Source organism: Molothrus aeneus, chromosome 6, assembly GCF_037042795.1.
Source record: "Molothrus aeneus isolate 106 chromosome 6, BPBGC_Maene_1.0, whole genome shotgun sequence".
NCBI lineage: Eukaryota > Metazoa > Chordata > Aves > Passeriformes > Icteridae > Molothrus > Molothrus aeneus.
In genome coordinates this window covers 47535777-47558067 of record NC_089651.1, presented here as the reverse complement: position 1 = coordinate 47558067, position 22291 = coordinate 47535777, and the positions used below count along the sequence as shown (strand labels likewise).

Below are 22291 nucleotides of genomic sequence, written 5' to 3'. Positions count from 1 at the left end.
AGGTGTATTGTATGAGCTCAATCAAAATACCAAGGTGAACATGTACCTACAGAACTGAAGTAATGTTTCCTGTATACAGTAATATTTGTGCACATATTTATATACATTTATGTGTGTGTCCAGGAAAACATTTACATGGATTAGCCAGGAGCCAGCTTAGAATTCTATAAAGTACTCTACAACCATCACCATGTTTAATTCCAAGATCTCCTACTGTAGTTGCAGGAAAAACCTCATTCTGCTTTAGGCAGCCAAAGAACATATTCCCAAAGGTGTGGCCCCTTGGTGCCAACAGGCTTTGCTGCTCCCCAAGCACCTGCTTTTGGTCACCTGCACACCACCACAGCTCATGGCTGGAGTGGGAGTACAACCTCCCCTGTCCCAGAGAGCCGGGTTTGGCCCCTAAAGCAACAGCAGTACCTTCACAGCGGGTTTGTTAATCGCATTATGGCATTCAATGTGCTGGCAGTGAATAGGATTCCAGGCTGCAAAACCAAAACGTGGCTGATTAATAAATGAGAAGAGACATTTATATTCTTTCTGTCTAGCAGTCTCAATTGAGAACAAGAGCCTCTTGTACTAAGTACTATACAAATATGAGTATGATACAAATAGCCATTCCTCATGAAGCTTAATAATTACAATAAACAACCCTGAATATACCTGCCTCCTGACTTATTTACAATATAATTAAATGAATCATGGATTCAGTGAGAAAATGGAAAAAGACACAGACATTCCTGTTGCAGACTCTTCTTGATCTCACCAGCATCTTGAAATAATTAACTATCCTTCCACTCCAGGAGCAAGATGGTAGGAGTAGCTGAGTAAATTCAGTTACTTTCCCAGACAAAATGAAAATAAGCTGGGACAAAGGAAAAATAGTCCAGTGACAGAAGGAGCCTTGGCTGTGTAATGACAAGAAGTAAACAACAAAGGGATGCTCAAATGGCATCACTTGGATGCTCTACAGGATGCCCCCAGGTCAAAATACCATGCAACTCAACTGCAGATAATACTCATCCCATTCTGGGATATATTAACAAAAAACTTAGAAATAAGGGAAAAAGCCCAGTCTATCCAGTACTAGTAACAGTTCAAAAAGAATACTATCATGATTAGTTTACAGACCTGCTTGCGTGGAAAAAGTGATGCACAGCAGTACATGAAGAATTTTTTTTTTCTAAATAGTCAAGAAAATTTATCAACCCTTCAATGGAAGGCTTTAGAACAGGTCAGACAAACTTCTAATGGGAACATTAAGGCTGCACTTAGAGTTGGTCTAGGAGTCTTCTAAGGTTTCTTCCAACCCTTGATTTTCATAATTTAAAATGTCACATTCTGGTCCAGAAATTTTAAAAGTGAACAAAATTTATGTCATATGACTGAGATTATTTGAAAAAGGTTGAGACAGACAAGCAGGAAAAGCAATGAGTTGCAGCTGGACAGTCACCCCTGTAGGAGCACTATCCCATCAGTATCTCTGGGGAGTCTGGCAGACAGAGGACTTTGTACCATGAACCTACTCCAGCTGCACTCCTGACTTTGTCCCCCGTTTTCATCCTATAATCAACCTTGAGAATTTATCCATTGTACAAACTGCACCTGACATCACATGACTTTTTTTGACAATAACAGCCAGATAAGAAGTCTTAGCAACAACAGCAGTGTTAGCAGCTGACACAACAAAAGCAACCAAAGCAATAATTGAAAGAAACATAAACCAGAACTGTTGGGAGGCCCAGGCAGCAATTTCACAGACTATTTGTTACAAACATGATATTTATTTCTTCTCCTATTCAGGTTTGGTTAATATTGTGATGAAGACAACATATTTACTAGCCATGATCTGAGTTTCTATTTTTCATTACATGTTTTGAAAATGCAGATAAATGGACATTGCATATTGTTATGAATGTACAATTTATCAAACAAAAAGCATCAAATACATCATAGAACTGTAAAAATGTGACTTTAACACTTCCCATTATTTATTTTGGCCTATACAAAACCAGCTGCACTGACCTGTGTACTGAAGTCCTCTGTACTCACTGATTGCCCCAGGGGGTTTTAAATTGGGCCAATAGTGAAATAACATTTGTACTGCTGGAGGTTTAACTTGAGATGGTCCATAGGCTATTACATATAGCAAATCCTAAGGAAAGACATGTACAAAATGTTCATTTTTGCAAGGGAACACACTGCAATTCAATATATTTCACTTCTGTTCAAAGACAGCTGAACACACAAAATTAACACATTTCATGTCCTAAGAAACTTCCTTTGTATGCTCTTAGAGACAGATTAGATGACCAACTTGAATGCTTCTGAGTTTGATCCGAGCATGCAACAGCAACTACCCATCCCACAGTGCACTAACAGAGCAAAATGAATTCTCTGTCTAGTCATGGAGCAAAGGAGTGAGATACAGATAAATAATCCAGATTCAGAGCAGACTCAGACAACAATACTCACAAATAGTTCTCATAAAAATCCAGTCCCACATGAATTGAGAAGCCTGCTCATTATTAAAATTTCCACTCATTGGAGCCACAACCACATAGTACTTAGGAAACAGAGCTGGTTTCTATAAAACGTGGAACTGCCTCTGTAAACTAAAAATTAGAGGGACCTTCTTCTCCATAATCCAGAGGGAGGACTGGATATAAAGATCATTTACAATTTCTTGGCATACAGTCAGTTCAATTTCCAAGCCATCTGGTTCTTATTACTACCCAAGCACAGTCATTTCCACAACGTATATATGATCATAAACTTACTTTCCATACTTCTTGCTTATATTTCATGAGACATTCCAATAATTGGCAGTGATACACTGAGAGAGAAAAGACAGTATAGACTTAACATGGACATGGAAACTACAGAAGTTACATAATCAGCTGATTGGCTTTGCTTTGTCCATCCAGAACTCTATGCCTCATTCAAATATTTTTTATTTTAAAGGGCTTGCTAAAGAATCAATGCTCCAAGAGACATCACAAAATATAAGAAACTGAATATTAGTAACTTCTTTCTGTCAAGAAATTCAGGAAGATGATTACCATGAGGGTACAGCTTTTTGCACAGCAATGGAGACCTTTTTCAAACACATCCAGTTGAAAAATACCTGCTGATTCACTAGAACTGTCTCCCTCTGTCACAGTGTAAATGGGTATCTTGTCATTCATCTTGAGGCAGCAATGGAAGTCACATGTAACAATATATTATTCCCACATATCAAGAGGCTATAGGAGCCACTCTGTATCAAACAAACATGAGAGCCAAGTGAACTACTTTACATGTCTGACTTCCCAAAAACCATAGGGCCACTTGTTCTCTGACAGTTTCAACACAGAAATCACAAAAAAAAAAACAAAGACAGAACATTTAATGAAAGAAAACCTGACTTCTGCAAGCAGCTTTTAGAAATGGTGTTCTGCTTTTATTTACTTGTGTGAACCAAGTTAGGATGATGTGACACTCCTCACACAATGCAGCGTGGAGCTCCTCCACACACACCATCTACCCATTCACATAAGACAGGAGATAGTTGACAGCTGACAATTATGCAATGTAACAGCTCACTGGGGTTAAATATTGTTTCAGTTTGGTTATGAGATCCCAATCGTTTAACAGGGACTGCCTCACTTTTTTTTAGATACTCCTAATTACATTTAATTTCATCATGGTTCCATTAAGCCTGCAGCCAGCATTACCTGTCTTCTTTAGTAAAACAGCAGCAGTTGTGAATTCAGTGATATTTGAATCATAGTATAAGACAGTTACTATGAATTTCTGTAGTCAAGGTAAGTGGTATTTCTCTCCAACACTGACATTATATATATCAGCACTATATTCTCATGTCAAATGTGAGTAGATCAGGGTCTCCAATCCTGGACCAAATCCTATTTCTCCATCACAAAGAGATCTCTTATCTACATAAGGATTATTTCCAGCATGATGCTCAGAAATCTCAGTTTTGACTAAAATAAATAATTTTCATCCTGTGCTGGAAAACGACACAGTTTTTTTCCCATAATGAAAACTTTTCTGATGGCATTTGACAATACTTCCTGACTCATAGTTTCAGAATGAATGATACCATGTTGCATGTTTACACATACCTGGGTTTGATGTGTACTGCATTGCAATCATCAGCATTGATGATGCAGACAGATTGACATGTGCTGGAACACCTTCTCGTTTTGAAGATCCCACTTAAAAAAAAAGGAAAAAATAAATAAATTTTCTATTGTAATAGGAAAATCAGGTGAGAATAGCATGTAACTGATTCCAACTCATGCAGATAAAATTCCTAAGGTGCCATGTCATGAAAACAAAAAAAAAAAAAAAAGTGGAAGAGAAAGATGCCTAGGTATTGATTCACAGAGCACACACCTGGTTTTCCAGATCAGTGCAACTTCATCCCTAAAACTGCATCAACCAGTTGCCTTCTCAGGCTCTCTCCTTCAGAACCCACAAATTAAATAACATCACTTGTACGTGTCAAAATAACATCACTTGTACAGCCAAGTGCACCTAGGCCTTGGATTGTAGGAAGGGTGAAGAGGAACTGGAGGGTGAAATGGAAAGTCTGCTGTTGAGGCTGAGGAAGGGCTGGGGCTGGTGATAGCTGCTGGTGCAGGGCACAGATTACTCCTCAGGGAGCATCTGCTGAGAGCTCAAGTTCTAGCTGCAGACCAGAAACATCAGTCCCATGGTTATGTGAACTGGGCTGAGATAATGATGAACAGCAGCACTTGGCTCTCTTTTACCTCAGGATCTTTCACCTCACACAGGAAGTGGCTAGAGTTCCTCCTGGTCTCCCATGAACTGGTTACTATTAAATGGTATATATTTGGAAAAACCCTGCAGAACTTTTACATGGCAACATGGCCTTGAAGGCAAGCTCCTACACAGAGATGTCACAAGTATCTTTCCACCCTCTCAGCACTTCCCCAAGCCTGGCTGCCAGGACCCAAATACCAAGCATTTGGGATAGAAGCACAGAACTGTAGCTACCAGCTCAGCGAGCTGTTTTCATCCCTCCCATCTGGCTTTCCAACTGCTTAGACAATCTCTTGCATCCTCCCTTTTGGTTTGAATCAGAACTAAAGGCTAAGGGAAGGAAAGGTTCTGCACTTGCCTTGCAAAGGAGCATATAATTCCCAGCAGGGAAAGACAAGGAGACTAATTAAAAGAACACTCAAATAGAAATGATGGAGAGAAGAGAAAATGGAGAATTTCTCCCTTTCTGTTCTCCACATGACCCAACATTACCATTACATTCACTGCACTTAATTCATTTATTTTTTAATGTTATCCACACAAATAATTGCCCCCAAATTATTACAGAAAGGTGTATTTTTATGGATTTAAATTGAAAAATACTCAGCAGCTCTAACTGGGCAATTAAATATAGCCATCAGCAAAAAAGTAGGACACAGTACTAGATTAGTAAATTTAAAAAGCAGCAGACTGGTTTCATACAGAAATCTCACCAAAACAGATAGAGAAGAAAGCCAGCATGACAAATGCAAATGCAAGGATGCAATCTCTATCAGGGGCAGTTGGGGAACAGCATCTATTTAAGTAAACCAAGGATTTGACTCAAACAGTTATTCTAAGGTATGGTTCTACAGATCTGAGGACAGACAGGGTAAGTTACCACCTTCAGCTGTTCTTTAACAGGTTCCAGCAGTGGGAAAAGGAGTTGTTTAACACAAAATTCTGTTCTCAACACAAAGAGGACCTATTGCACATTCATATGAAATATATCTTAGCACTTTTGATTTGCACACTGTCATTAAATTTGTCAAAGTTAATACAGAAAACCTCATTAGGATGTACTAAAAATGAATATTTACATGAGAAAACTGAGCTCCAGGAGAGTTAGGGGACTCTTCCAAGATCATTGACTGGTCAGAAAATACATATGATAAATTTGTATTAAATATTAATCTCAAAACACTGGACTATACTTATTTCAGCATCTTCTGCATGCTTAAATTACATTACTCTTGATCTCTGTACAAAAGTTGTTCATGTTTTTCCACAAAGATCGGGAATATAGAGGTAAAGAAGAGACATTCTCACAAAATCACTGAATGGTTGATGTTAAAAGAGACCTCTGGAGACCATCTTGGCCAATCCCTCTGCTCAAAGCCAACTAGAGCAGATATCCAGGGCAAACTGTGTTTTGAGCATCTGCTAGGATGGAGAATCTGCAACTGCCCTGGAAAGCTGTTCCAGCGTTTGGACACACACAGTAAAAGGCTTGTTGGTTAAAACCGATCTAGTATTGACCCTAATGATTCTCTCTACAGAAAATGGTTACATTTCTCACTACTGCTGAAGTCCCATCAAGCTTTTGGTCAGGTACATGGATAAGCACTCAGAACATGCCTCAAGATCCACACTGAGCAGGGACTATCACGTTATGTAATCACATGACATTTTCACAGAGGGGAAGTAAAAAGAAAGAAGAGGACAAAAGGCAGGGACCATCAGATTCAGTCCTCACTGTTATGGATAGGAGACATTACAGGCACAGCCATTTAGTAAAGAACTTAGAAAGTGACAAGAAGACAGAGAGGGAGAAAACCAGAAATTCACATCATCATCACATTGAGAGAAATCATACTTGTACATCCAGATACAGTCCAGTTGCAAAAATTATGCATGCTGCTATTGCATCTATTATTTCAGGAGCAGTGTGCCCATTGATTCTGTATTCACAACTCCCACTGCTGGCACTGAAAGTTCTATGAGTCTGAAAACAGTGATTTTTTAAATAAACGTCACACTTTAAAGGAAGGAAGAATTCACACCAAAACACTGTGCAATAAATAAATAAAAATTATAGAGCTATTTCCCTTTGAAAATCGTCACATGAAATTATTTTATGTAAGGAGATTGATGTTCCATTACAATTCTATAATTCTATGACAGATCAAATTTTGACTCATACAGTCTGATACTGTTATGTGCCAAGACAGAACAATACTAGAATGAGTTCTACTTACATATAGCCATAGGCAGAAAAGATGTGCTGAGATACTCTATAATATCCTTGTGCAGAAATGGAGGAAAGGTAGCTAATGTTGAAATCATTGTATAGGGTAAAGTACTCAAAATATCATCACTGAGAAAAGGAAGTAAGCATGTAGTAGTGTAAAAAATTGATTGGCCAAGATCTGTTGAATAAAATGAAAGAAATATAGAATCATTACAATGAAAATGTAATTATGGCTATGTAATTTCTATGTACAAAACTAAAATAATTAATTATATTTTAATTCCAGCTTTCCTCTCAAAGTAATTTGGAAAGATAATCACTGTAGACAAGTGAGTTCACCCTCAATTTTTAAGTCCCTCCTAAAGAGAGGGAAACAGCTGTTGAACACTACTCCAAAGAATCTGAAGGGAATATGAAAGCTACAGCCTATAAAATACTCAGTTAAAATCAGTGTTGATATTAATAATATAGTGATTAATGTACAATGGCTTGAATTTAAGCAGAGATGTTACTAGAATCAGAATTTGAAATGCACATTGTATTGAAGGCCAGATTTTGCAAAAATCATTCTAGTCTTTATCAGTCATAATAAAATAAGAATTTTATCTTAATTACCCTCAAGAGTTCTGCAAAATACCTCACATATATTGACTACAAGAAGTGTCATTGTATTTTTCAAACCACACGTGGTTAAACTACAGATTTTGATTTCCAGGGAAACCACTGAGGCTAAAAGCGGCCAGAGCTTAAAAGGATAGGAATATTTATCAAGATTTTCTATACTTATTCTAATAAAACATATTGTAACTCTTTGGAAAGGATACTTAATAACTGTGCAACACTTTAGATCCAAAGGGAAGGCACCGTTTATTGTGCATCTGGGCACTGTGGAATAATCTTTATACTCTCTCCCAAATGAGAAAGTGAGCTGGTGCCCATAACCCTCTGACAAAGGTTACAGCACTCAGTGAAGCCTGAGTATGAACCTGTACGATGATCCAAACACATCAGAAGGCCTTTCTCCTGCATTGTTAGTTAATTTGTTAATTATTCCCTAGCCCTAAGTACATACACAGGCCTTCAGTCTCACCTGTACAACTGGTGTGAATTAAAACTATCTCTGTAAAGCACAGAGATCTCTAGCTGTAAACATCTTGGGTCACAGCAAAAATTAAAAGTGGCAGCCCATTTCAGTGGTTCTGGCCAGCCTTCCATGCAAGAGTCTAACCAGACCCTCAATGCTACAGAGTGCTCCTCCTGCAATACATATTCACCCTCCTGCAATACATATCCACCAGCTAAATACACTCTTGTGCAACCTGATCAGGCCAAAGCTCAGGACTGCCTCGCACAGCAGTTGTACTTACCCAAACAACACGGACTGTTCTGATAAAAAAATATGTATGTCTTTTAATCAATTACTAAGCTGAGGAAGAAATAAACAACAAGTTGTACTGCAAAATTTGATTCTCCGCACACAAAACCACACAAAACAGCAAGCCATCTCCCCTTGCCCCAGGCATGAGTCAACCAAATTATTCCTGGCACATATTTATCTAAAATGTTCTAAAAACCTGCAAGACAGTTCACTCCTTCTCCTGTCAATTCATCCTAATGCTTAATCATCCTTATCATATAAAAATATTTTTCATTAAAAAGAATTTCCATTGCTGCTATTTAATTGTGTAACTTCTTATCCTGATCAACTATAACCACTAATAGATTGGTTTAGTTTATTTCTCCTCACAGCAACCTTTACGTATTTTCATACAATAATCACATCTCCCTTCCATTTTTATCTAAGCTAGATAAATCAAATGTTTTCTGGTTTTCTCTCACTGCTCACATTTCCTAGACCTCAAATCACTCTTGGTTTTTTTCCTGGACTCTTCACAAACAGTACATGTTTTTCTTGAAGCTAGATGGACAAATATGAAAATTTTACTCCAGCTGAGGCTTTACTAGGGCTGTTGAATAATAAACATAACGCTTTGAGTGCCTCGTACGTAAAAAAAATGTTTACACATTGCTAGAATAATATTTATATGTTAGTGACTTATGGTCTTCTCTGATCCACTGTTAACACCCAGAGCTCTCTGCAGTATGGCTTCCAAGCTAGTATTGCCTCTATTTCCTTTAACTTCCCTCTTAAGCAGAATATTTTACATTTCTCCTGTGGAGACACTTCAAAACAGAATGCAACTTGCAACAATTAATATCTCTCACATAAAGCACATGCTAGCAGCTATCTTGATAACACTTGTAAGTCCAAATTCTATCAGCTAAGTAAAAATTTAAAATATTTAGTAACACTAGACCCAGCACTGAGCCATGTAAGATTTCCTACAAGTATACTCCTCCAACTGCCAAGTCACTGGTAATTACTCCTAGAGTACTTTCCTTAATCAAGTGGGGATCATGTCCCAGGATTGCCTTTTGGTGTTAAATGGCATAGCAACAAAAATGTGACTAGGGACAGGAAAACCACACAAGGTGAGCCACTGTGTTGCCATAAAAAAATTATGTTTGCCCAATGTTATTTGTTCTTTACAGGTCTCCACTGATTGTTAATCATCACCACGTTATCTATTTAGGAAAAGGTATTTTGATAATTAACTCCACCATTTCTATGAATTTAAGTCAACAAGTCTGTATCTTGCTATAGGCCCTGCTTTTGGGGCATCATACCATTTCCTCATGCAGCAGTCTTGGATTCAAACATTCTGCTGCCAGCTCAAAGGGAATTCTGCACTTAACAGAAACAGCTTTCCTCCTGAAGAATTTCAGCAGCATTATCAGATGGACAACCATCTTCCCATAGTGAACTATGTAAGTAATACATCATGATACCACAGTGGAAATTAGTATTGGCTAATACATAGGGAGAATACTGGGCTACTGAATCCCAGTATGGAAAAGCTAACAGATTAACAAGCCAGACAGATGCGGAGCAGAACTTAAGGAAAACAATACAAATATAACACAGTCACAAAAACCACTTGTAGCTAATTTAAAACATAAGACAATATTGTTTTTCTCTTAGTCAGACAGAGATGCTGCTATGTATTTTACCCAGGAGTATTTTTAAGCCATCTCAAAGCAAAATTACTGTAGTTTTTTCTGCAAATAGATATCTACTATATTCTGTGTAGAGATGGACCTTCACCAGAACACTCAATCTGTGCATTTCTTATAGGCCAGATACACATTTGCAAGCTCTTTGTGCATTTTTAAGAGACCCACCCCAAAAAGAAAGATTGAAGGCATCCCTGCAGATTCAAGTTAAAAATCTGGGTATTTTTACACCCATATGTGTAGTTTTTGTTACATACAATTGTATTTTAGTTACATACCACCAGCACATCACTAAAAATCAGACAACCTCAGAATTCAGACCCAAATCCACATTATGCAAAAAAACATCCTTTATTTGAGAAAGTCAAACAGAACACTTGGATATAAATGCATCCCAGGAGATTTGAAATCCAGATCCAGGTCAGTTTAGGCCCATCTCTTCTACTGGATATATGCACCACTCATGGATTCACAGCACTGGGATCATTCAAGGGCCTGCTTACCATGTTGCCCATGTTGTAGCAAGGGAACTAGATCCAGTAGTGTCACCAGTGTCACGTAAAGTCCTTGATAGTCCAAAGATGGGTAGTCTGATAACTGAGCATCACGACTTTGCTGGCCACGTTCAGATGGAGCATCTCGCAGGACGCTGTAAAGGAGGGAGCGAGTAACAGTAGGGTTGATGGAACTGACCTGTGGTCTTAGAGATGGGGTGAGTGGGAATGGCACAGGAAAAAGACACATGGTCATGGGCACTGTCAAATTGGAGGCATCTTGATTCTCCTTCTTCCCTGTGCGGGACAAAATGCTGTTGGGGGGACAAAGAAAAAAAAGAGACAACAAAGACACAAAGAACAGCACATTACATTGAAATGACACTATAAAACAAATAATAAAAGACCAGATACATCCCACATAAGATGCAATCACTACCAAAACCAGCATGTCTACAAATCTAGCAACCATTTACTTCCATGCTTCAAGATAAGAAAATTAAAAATTGACATCTAGGAAAAATTCATTGCATCTCATGTGTTATCTGGTTCATAAGGAGCAAAAATATAAAAATGCATGTTTCAGTGCCCTACCCATGTTTCACAGTTAAGAAAAATTCTAAGAATCAAAAGTGTTTAGCTGTGTCAAAATAGGCTGGTATTTTGCTCTGAGATTCTGAGGATTTTGAGAGATTTATTTTTTCCCCCCTATAATCTTTTGAGCCAACTGACTGAAAACATGCAAAATATAGGTGTGGCACTTGCAGAAACATGTTTTAGCAAAGAATAAACATGTGTGTTTGTTAAGATAGTCTTAAAAATCACATGTTTATTGCATTAAAATAATGTCCGTATGTATTTTATGATACTGTTTCATGACCACTCACTCAGTATCATTTGAGATAATGAAGTTTAAACAGGCACATGGATTTAGAAATAATATAATATTTCTAAAATGTTAACTAAACTACATTTGGAAAAGTCATAAAATAATATATAGTAGATGGTCTTTAGCATATGTTTGTGAGCTAATGATAATGGTTGTTTATGTGTGTTTTTAATTTTGCCCATGTTTAGGGAGGAAACAATTTGCTTTATGAATACAAACACTCCTTGGGTAAATAGTTACCTTCAAAAATCTAAGGGCTAAGCAAGCAAGACCAATTATGTAACTGCAGATCAGACAGTATGTTACCATACACTCCTGCTGTTACTTACGTTATTATTCAACATAACTCACTATAAACTAAAGGAGAGATAATTTCAAAAAATAAAAATAATTTAGTGGGAATCAAAATAGAGGCTATACGTCAACCAGCTTGTTATGTAGTTTAAAAATGTTGCAAACATGGTTGTAAACATGGTAATCTAATTTATTTGAAAAATAAACCCCACTATTTTAAATAGAAATAAATTCTCACTTAAGCAGTGTTATATTTTAGTTATCAAGCAATTATAGGGTTAGTTCATAATCTCCATATGTGCCTATAAAATATAATACACCTTTTAAATATATTAACCCACACACAATGCTTTTTTTTTTTCCTTTTTAAGCACCTTTTTGCACCTCTCAGTCATTGGGATTTCCAAAAGCAGTTGCTGTTGGTTTAACTCTGTTCCCACAGTCAGTGTTAGACTTATAAAAGACAAGCCAATAGCACTAAGATTTCCACTGACTCATGTAGAGCAGAATTATATCAAGAGAGAGCACTTCTGGAAACCTCTCTTCTCTGTAACAGTACAGAAATCCCTACCATATAATCACCTCAGCAAATCTTACCCCCCAGTTAATTCAGCAATTTACACAAGTAAGCCAAAATATCTTGCTAAGGTGCTTCTAAGAGAAGGTGTCATTCATTTGCCATATATAAAAAACACTTTTACAAAAACAATTATTTGCCAAGTGGCTACTATGACATGGCTACTTGGCTACTATCACATCACCCTTGCAGTCAGAGATGACAGACACAGTCTGTCTTATAAAATTACTTTTTTTTTCTTTTTTTTTTATTGTGCCTCACATATTTGGCAGATGATTTTGGTTTCTGTTACCCAATGTCCAGTAAGAGAAACATGATCACTGTCATACTTTTATCAGAACATCACCTAAGATCTAGTATGACTTTAAAAAAGAATTATCAGAGTGCTGATTCCTTCTAATTTGCTTGATGTTCATTTGCCATATTTTATAGCTTATGTTTGGAGATATGAAGGTACTACACTGTATTATTTTCTTGTCTACCAACAGATAATACCAATTATCCATCTCTTTACTTGCCAAAACATCACTCCATGTGCACTTATTTCCAGAAAGGATATTAATCCTTTCTTTTTACACTGAGCTGCAGGCCCATCTCTGGATTAGATGCCAAAGCACACTTATTTTATCTTGATCAGGGCATCCTTTAGTTTAACAGCAATAACACTAGATCTCAATTCCAGATGGAACCACACCAAATTTATTAAAAAACAAATTTAAAAAACCCCAAAATTTTATGTCCAGGCTCTTGCCTGACCTATGTTTTCAAAAGGCAATAAACAGAGGAGTCAAAATTGAAAATCTAGGAGGTCCCTAAGGACCAAGATACAACAGCAATTTGCTTCTGGTTCAATTCAAACCAAGTACTGAGAATTTGGAATATCTGCAAATCACAACTCCATACTGAACTTACTCCATACTGAACTTGCTCTGCAATAAGGGGCAAAGCTACCAAGGCTTGTTTCAAGATGTGTATATCTTTGCTGCAAATCTATGTCCCTCTTGGACAAGTTTCCTAAAATGCCTACAAGTGAATTACATCTCACCAAGGCAGCACCATGACCATTAATTAGCCACCATGGCATTTATAACTATGCCTCACAGAAAGTATTTTCCTTAGAAATACATATGGAGAATTTTCTTCAGGAAAATGTGAAAGAACAAGCTTTTCTGCAGGATGTTTATTAAGCCTTAGATCATTCCTCAAATGAGGGAGAAATCACTGAAAATGAGTAGGGCATGAAACAAATTCATGCTGTAATGTAAAGAAATGCTTTTCCCAAAGAGAAAACTAAAGAAGAATTAAATGAATCAATGTGCTATGCATTGTGTATGGTGATTTTATGTGATGTTTGTTATAGAAATAAGGAGGTTTTTTTTCAGTCATTCCACATCTGTTCCCCCCACCCCTGAGCTTGTAATTTATGGAGGTTGCATACAGAGCAAAGGAGCAAATTAATCTCTTGTGCAATCCATCTTTAGCCAGCAAAATGACAGCACATATGAATGTGATTCAAAACAGTGGGCACAGCCCACTGAAAAGAACACAGTCAGCGTGTCCATAACAGGGAAAGGTAGAAGTGTAATAAACAGTAAAATCTGCTTCTGTAAAACCCAATCATTATGTGGAATTTCTCTGACTATTCCTTCATTATGTCTATGACTATACATGTTCACCAAGAATTGTTTGTCCCTAACAGCACAAATTCATTGCACATGCTCTGTGTTAAGCCAGAAAGATTATTCTCCACCATGTACTTCTAGTACTGATGTTAAACCTTGTACAATGGAGTCTCAGTGTAGGAGGCAGAAAAGAGACTCAGCATGCAAAATATTCAAATAAATTTTTGAACACGCTCTTCAGAAAGGTTTTTAACCAGTCTGTTTAGTTTTAGGGTAAATCTTCCAGAGATCTGCACACAGTGGGTGGGAGTTTCCTTCTTTCCATCTGCCACACTAAATACAGGGTGTGTTGTTTTGCTTTTTTATCCATCTTCTTTCTTAGTATCAGCAAGTGTATAAACTTACACTGGTTCAACCATAGCACTCAGCCTTTGACCCACAGTTCAAACTCCCCAGTTACAGGGGTTTAGAATGTGAATTTGACCTTGCCTGAGTATCAGAACCCAGACCACTTAAATTTAGATCCAAGCCCTGACATTAATTTCTCATACCCTTTTAGTTCTGGGGCTAATCAGATCCCAGATCATGAAGGACAAAGCCATTTGTGTATCAGATATGAGTATCACTTCTGCCCTATGGGGTTCAGCATCATCAACAAAAGGATTTTGGTTCAGTCCCATTTTGAATATGAAATAAAACAAATGGAGTTGCTAAACTGTGCAATTGCTGCCCTGATTTCTGATCTGCTCTCATAGTTGCTAAGTACAAAGCTTTTTCAGTAAGCCCAGGAACATCACTGCTCCAGGAGTGTGAAGAATTTATCAACAGGCCAGGTCAGCTGTACATTATACAAGAAGACCACAGAGTGGTAGAAAGATGCTTTCTTTAAGCAGATCATTCTAAACCTATCCTGACCCAGTGAACTTCTGACCAAAAAGAAACATATCTCATTATAGCACTTGGTAGTTACAGCTAAAAGAGAAAATGTTCAGAATCAAGTCCAACTTTCTAGCTTTAACAGCTTAAAGACTCAAAGTGTTTAAGTAAAAGCTGTCTTATCATAAATAATCTTACTTAAATGCAATTTAAGTGTGTGTGTGTTCCCACATAACAGCCTGATGTGGGAACAGAGATACATTACAGAATTATCTTTTGTGACTCTTTGAACATTTTTTCCCACTGCTCAATACAATGAAACTAAATTTAATTTATTAACCTTCAAAAAAAGTCCTACTGGGTGCTGTAAATTTCCTCAACAGTCTAAATGAGAAGGGAAACAAACAGTTTTGCGCTTGAAATTTCAAAAGTAAACAGGAGGTTTCAAGTTTGCTGTGAACAGACATTCTACTAAAAATTATTTCTGTCTATGTGTCTCTCCTTTTAAACAGGGTCAAGAAAATTTTCATGTTTCACAGGCTCTTTAAATGTTAGAATGAACTGTTGTCATTCTCTCAAGTTTAAATTCTTGCTTCTCAATTTGTATACATCATAGGAGTATATGTACAAATATATGGGTAAATTGTATTCTGTTAATGTTTCCTCCTCAAATAAGGCAATTAGCTTTATTTCAAACTACCCTTTGACAGCAGGGACAATCTTTCCAGGTATAAATCAGGAAGCTATGCATAGAAATGCAATTTGAACTGCATTTTTCTGGATGTGAAAACTAGTGCCAGCCAAAACCAGCAGATAAAAATCCCCTATTCATGGTCAACAGCCATTTTAAAAACAATTTGGAAATATGAATCCACTAGGCAGCACTGTGGAATGTACATTATTCCTAATAAAGTCTCACATTTTTTTCCTATTATTTTTTTTTTGAAGACAAGAATAGTATTTCCTATTTATAATGTCTTCTCTATTCATGTGGTATTTAGCACTATATATTATTACTAAACATTAGACTACATCAAAAATGTTGGATCAGAACAATCCTGATGTGTTGTTACCATCCAAATCCAGATCTGCACACAAACTTTGTGTCTGCTCCTGCTGTTCTAAGGGACTGAACCAGAACCCAGAAGAGCTGAACACAGTGAGAAGCTAGTTCTGCTTGCTCCTCTGGCTCCACTCTGGGATTCTGAGGCACCAGGACTGTCAAGGAGGCCGTGATTATACACATCTAAAACTCGACAGGTCACAAACTCCTTTCTTCACAAGTTCAGCATGTTTGTGCGTTCAGCTAAGTGTTAGGACCAAGCAAATGCATAATCAACCAAGTTTATTCTAGAATCAGCCACTCAGTAAGGGGGCTTAACTGGGCAAATTGGGCAACAGCCACTGAAGAGATTTGTTCATACCATGTTTTTCTTAAATTGTGCTCTGACTCTTTTTGGCTGACCATTGACCCATTAAATCGGGCAACCAATTCAAAGCCAATTGATATTCCCTACAATTCTTTAGCTCTTTTTTCTTCAAGAGCATTAGTCAGAACTTACCTCAATAACGTCTGAGAAAAGTATTTCAGAGTATTTGCAATGTCAGTTCCAGAGGGCACAGGGTAAATGTTGTGGAGAACCCGGTTGTGGTATTCTTGAAGGTAACGGATTTTGGAAGCAACTACATAAAAGACAAAAAGACAAACACAAAAACTTTCATTTAGGCTTTCTGCAGACTTTGACAGAGTCATGTCTGTTTCTTCCATATTTTTTTTAAGTATTAAACTCAAAAAAATCTCTCTGTTCCTTCTGTTCTGACTGAATAAATTGTAAAAGACTGAATAAATTGTAAAATTCACATGGAAGTGAATTTCTGTATCTGTATTAGGTAAACTTACTGTTAGCAAATTAAAAAATATATATTGCCACTCTGCACTTCTTCCATGTCTCCAAGCATCTCAAGAGTCATTTATAATGAATGAGTCATTGGATCACAGGAGGTTCATGTGAGACAGATAAGTATTTCTACAGCCAAAGCAGAGATATAAGCTAAGACAGAAAGACCTTAGGTGATTTACTGGGCCATACATTTACTTTATGCAATGAACTAAAGATATGAAAAGACTGAAGTTTCTGCTGTTTATTTGTCTTAGGAAGTGTGATCAAGCAGATAAGGGGATTTCAAAGAGCAGTAGCAGGTGTACACCTCCACTGAAACCAATTTTTGTTGTATTACAAGTAACAGTGGGTTTATTTTCTAATAGGAATCCTTGTTCAGGTTTGGGGAAAAAAGGTTATTACCCCTCCTAGTTGCACTGCCTTACATTGCCTATACAGCACAAGCAGTCTCATGTAGGGACACCTACAGACACACAACTCTTCTTGCTCCACTCAGATGAACCAACTCTGCTGAGAGAGAGTGCACTGGCTGGGACAGAGGGCTGCTCAGCTATGCTGCACTGCAGACACAGCCTCATGAAAGCACAGCTGCCTGGGAACCCTTCGTCCTGTTAAAAGTGCACCAAGACTGTAACAGGCACTTAAAAGGGGAGATGCTTCTGAATTCTTTCAGCCCTTAAAACATATGGATTATAACAGCCTGTCACTAGACCAAGATATATCTTGCTCCCCTACAGGTTTCCTTCAGTGTGGAAGATAAATCATGCTTCCTAAACAAGTAATCAGTCAATACTTGGTTTTATTCTCATGGTCAAATGGCTTTTATTAAGGAATGAATACCATTAAGTCCACCACTGAACAGAAAGGCAGTAACTACCTGGGAGACATTGCTATGCCTCTCACTGCTGAGTTAGAAAATTCATTAACTGTTCAGCTGATTTTTTCCTGTGACACTGGCAAATTCAATGAGAATGGGTGATATTGTATCCATATTGCAAAAAAAGACTGATGGACAGGCACCAAAAGCAAAGTGTCTGCAAATATTGTTGGAGGCTCAGCTGGAGATACTGAGAGCCCTTTTGCCAGTATAGGGAACAGTACACACTGGACTTTCACATCCAGAAAATAAAAGATTCCTTGAATGGTCAGCCACACTACAAATGAGGTTTGACAATTTCAAGTCAATTATCCATAAAATGAGGAACACTCAAATAATCATCAAATAAAGAAAACTGTTTTCTTGAATGCATGACAAGAAATCCAATCTTGCAGCACCCAAGGTCATTCTTTAACTCATTTCCTGCTGTAAGGAGGGCATTCCCCAGTTCCTGCAGCGAGTGAAGCTTCTACAGACAAAAGTCTCCCTCATGATACTACCTGACTTCATCACAAGGAGAAAGCCCATCATGTGACTGAAGGGCTGGGGTCTATGTGAAACCAGCAAGCAAAAAATGCAACCACAGACACTGCCATAATGCATATGCAAAAGCAACACATAAAAATGCATAAGCATCTTTAATTATATTTCCTCATCTTTAAGTCTTTTACTTCGTAATTAATGAATAACTAAAAGCAATCATGACTTTTCCCCCTCTCCCTCAGTCAACTGAAAACAGGATTTTGTCACACAGACTCACATTGCCACCACATAGACCTGTGGCACACGACCTGTGCTCTGCAGTAGCTTATCCTCTGTGAGAGCAGCCATAACTGCTTCCTGACAGCCCCCAAACCACTGGGCTGGGAACATCTGGGCAGGATGTGCTTCACTCCACATTACAGAGGCTGACTTGAGCAGTGCAAGGTTGTTTTCCCCTTCTCATCTCACACCTCATTCTTTCTGCCCACTAATCTCAGTTTTAGTCCCAGATTTGCAGGCCATCTCATCAGACTATTTAAAAGGTAGACATTTATTTTAACTGTCATAAAACCAATCTAGTTCAGTTTCTAGATTAAGAAAGCAATGACTTCATAAATGTATTTTGTGATGTTACTTTCTCTGGTTGGGGGAAAAATAAAGTATGAAACCAAGTATGCTTGTAAAGGACACAGACTGAGCAAGGCAGTACCCAGCTAAGAACAATGCACAGCAAGGTGCACAGATTACTGTGGCTGCCATGGTTTGCTGTCAGATATCTGTAAATTAAATGGACTAACAAAATGCCAAAGATTATTACAGAATTCAGATCTAGATGTATTTCAGAGAGCTGTGTGCTCCCTACAGTTACTAACTTTCAATAAAGGGCATAGGGTATCTAGAATCACTTAGAACAGCTTTTTTATTATTAAAGATGGAAATCCATTCATTTTTATTGATTGGCATTGTTGTGCAATTGTATCAGGCCAAATATCAAAAGAGAAAACTTATTTATAAAGCCTAAATATAAACATTAGCTTTAGGCTACAGATTTCAGCCTCACTTCCCAGTTCTGTTTCCCAAAACTCTGTCCATTTCAGCACAGCCTCACAGAACACAAAGAAACTTCTAAAGGAAAGCCCCAGAGCAAAAACTTTGCCAGCTTTCAAGCTACAGCAAGTGCATGAATGACCCAACTTTCTGGGTTTCTGAGTACCCCAAGACACACTTCAAAAAGTGGTGTCACCCTGTGGAAGCACTTGGGCACTCTCATAGGGTCATCACAAAAAACAAATAGGTTTCTCTCCAGCATCTACACAGACTTCCCTAAACTCCTCAGCCCCTGTGTCAGCACTGACTGAACCGAGAGTGAAACCATTAGGAGTCCTCAAAGATGGCCTTGCTTGCTCCACTGTCCTGGAGGGGAACAGAGCAGGCATCAGGCATTCCCAGGACATTACTTGCCACAACTAAACACCACTTACTGCTTTTTGAGGTGATAAACAATTCATTTTCTTTGACTACAACAGAACACCTTAGGCATGCTGCAAAGAGTCCAATGATCAAACTCACTGTTGATATATCTGGTAGGCAATACATGATGTGTGTGGTCACAAAAAAGAGCAGCTTCTCCAGTCAACCTCCAGACTGGCACCATTTTACCTGTTGTTCATAGAACCTGCTCAAGAGCTGTGGGATTCATGTTTAGACCAGCACATCTTCTGTTCCAACCAGTGATTCCTCAGTTGCAGTGTTTCACTGATGTTCCTGGTAAACTGAGATTCATTATGACTTGGAACTTGAGTCCTTCCCAAGACATTCTGGTTCTTGCCTGTCACTCAGGGCAGAAGCAACAACAGCGACAGCTGGGGTTTGAAAGTTTGACTGGTAGTGATGTATGCACACCAACAGATCCTTGTCAGAGTCCATTACTCAAAAATTGCTGGTGAGGGAATCTTGAAGTTATATAGAGACAAAGACTTTTGGTAATGCCATAAGAACTAGTCAGGGAAGCAGCCTTGGTAAAAAAAATACATTCAGCAGGTTAGAATGCACAGGATATGTCCATTAACCAAATACTCTTCCTGGAGTGTCATGAAAAGGAACATTAGAAGGCAGAAAGATCTGAAATTTGGACCCTAAGTAATTCTTGAAATAGAGAGCAACAGGGACATGGCAGGCCTGGATGCAGTGTCTTGAAAAGTACAAAGGGATGAAAAGAAAAGAACAGCCAAGGATAAAATATGTAAGAGGAGCTCAAACAGAGCAGACCAAAAGCCTTAGGAACAGAGGAAGAGAGAAGACAGAACAGAAAAGGAAAAAAATGCCATAGCCGGTGCTAGGACAAAAAGTAGCACAAATTCTTCCACATGACAGTGTGAAGGAAGTGTAATTAATGTATAAGTATCACAGGAAAGAAGGAACAATTACAAAACTCAGGTGCAAGGTGGGGAAGGCAGCAACAACAGAAGGGTACAGATCCAAATATTGCACAATTCAGGGCTTCTGCACAATCCGAATATTGTGTCTCTAATTATGAGGCTAGAACTGCATCTTTACAGCAATAAATTAACATCTGCATAATATTTTTAAAGCAAGCTCATTCATCACCATAAATAAGCAGTAAACCCTAATAGAAAAAAATACAGTTATTCTTTTTGTTAGATGGGTTCAGCATAGGCATATATAAACACAAGGATCCTTCTCAGTGACCTGGAGGAAGAAGAGAGCAAGTCTCAGCATGCAAAGTGTCAAATCACATCACGTCATTGTGACAAACATCAATCCAACCTCCTGGTCACAGACTGCCTGTTCATAACCATGACACTGTATCAGGCAAGAAAGTAGCTTTGACATGGGTGACAAGCTCAAGTACCCCAATATTTTCAGCATCACATCAGGGCTCTTGCAGACACACCAGGTGTCACGAGCAACAACAGTGGGGAGCACTTCCACAGCCCAGATGCAGGTACCAACCACCATGTCATCTACTCCTGCTCTGATCAGCTCTAGCCAACATGGTGGTTACAGCAGCCGTGACCAGGCAGAGGCAGGCTGGCCGCGGGCAGGGGATGCCAGCACCTGGGGGATCCTGCTGGGCGCGGGCACTGTGGCAAGCGGCCTGTAGGCAACACACAAACCCCCAGCCGACATTCACCCGGTGGAAGGTGAGCGGCCCGGGCAAGAAGGGCAGCACGGCTCTTCTCGCTCCATCTCACTGCAAGACCACCTGCAGGGTGGCAAGGCGTGCGTCACCTCTGCTCTCGCAGGTGGCTGCATCCTTCGGGACGCGGCGCAGCGCCGGCACACGGGGCAGGCTGGACCGCTCCCGCCGTGGGGCGGGGGGCGAAGCCGGCGGCCTCAATTCCAACTGTCCCCCCCGATCCCGCATTTTCCCGTCGGCTCCCCGGCGCTGCCTTCGCCGCCCCGAGCTGGCCGCCCGAACAGCGAGGAGCTCCGGGGGCTGCGGCCACCAGCACCGGCTCCGACAGAAAGAGCCAGAACGCCGGCAGCCCCCTCCCCCTGCACCGCCCGCCGGCGGCCGCCGCAGACCGCGGCAGGAAGAGCCCGGGCAGCGCTGCCCCGCCGGGGCGGCGGGCGGGCGGCGGCGGCGGCGGGGTAGCGCCATCGGCGGGACGGCGCCCCCGGCCCCGCTCCCCTCCCCTCGGACAGACCCCGGCCCGGCGCCCGCCCGGCCCCACTCACACTGCTCCGCCTTGGTGGACATGCTGCCGCCCCGCTCTGTCCCTGGGCGCCGCGGAGCGCCGGCCCCCGGCCGCGATGGAGCTGCCGGTGCCCGTGCCGGTGCCGCTGCCGGTGCCGCAGGGCTGCGGGCCGGGGAGCGGCGGGCGGGCGGGACCGGGCGGGAGCGCGCTTAAAGGGGCAGCGCGCCTGGCGGCCGCGGCAAACAGCATCCTCAGGGGGGACGGCGTGGGAGACGGGACGGGGAACGGGGGACTTGGGATGCGATGGGGAGAGGGAGACCGGCTGGACCCGGGGCTGTCCCGGGGCACCTGCCCAGCGGGACTGTGGCCCCGCCCGCCGAGCTTGTCACAACGCCGAGTTGGGAGCTGCCGAGCCGGAAGACCTTGCTAAGCTCCGGCGGTGCCCCCGGGGCCGCCAGGGTGGCCGGGGCTGCGGAGGGGCTGGCGGTGCCCTCGGGGCTGCGGTGGGGCTGGCGGTGAGCGA

The 22291-nt window shown here is 40.1% G+C and overlaps 1 protein-coding gene across 3 annotated transcripts in view; it reads right to left on the bottom strand.

Moving 5' to 3' along the window:
* The window catches only part of UNC79 (unc-79 homolog, NALCN channel complex subunit), a 109366-nt gene extending 87454 nt beyond the window's left edge, over positions 1–21912 (bottom strand). For 2 of the 3 annotated variants that reach the window (XM_066551339.1, XM_066551340.1), the window contains exons 1-8: positions 21809–21912; positions 16408–16528; positions 10597–10901; positions 7026–7196; positions 4125–4217; positions 2781–2836; positions 2026–2155; positions 421–485 (exon numbers count right to left, since the gene is read on the bottom strand). In XM_066551339.1, the coding sequence (XP_066407436.1) occupies positions 421–485; positions 2026–2155; positions 2781–2836; positions 4125–4217; positions 7026–7196; positions 10597–10901; positions 16408–16528; positions 21809–21830 (963 nt within the window). In that variant the 5' untranslated portion in view covers positions 21831–21912. Of the gene's footprint in view, positions 1–420; positions 486–2025; positions 2156–2780; positions 2837–4124; positions 4218–7025; positions 7197–10596; positions 10902–16407; positions 16732–21808 lie in introns of those variants that run through there. The other variant, XM_066551338.1, reaches the window with a different exon arrangement.
* Positions 21913–22291: the final 379 nt, after the last annotated feature.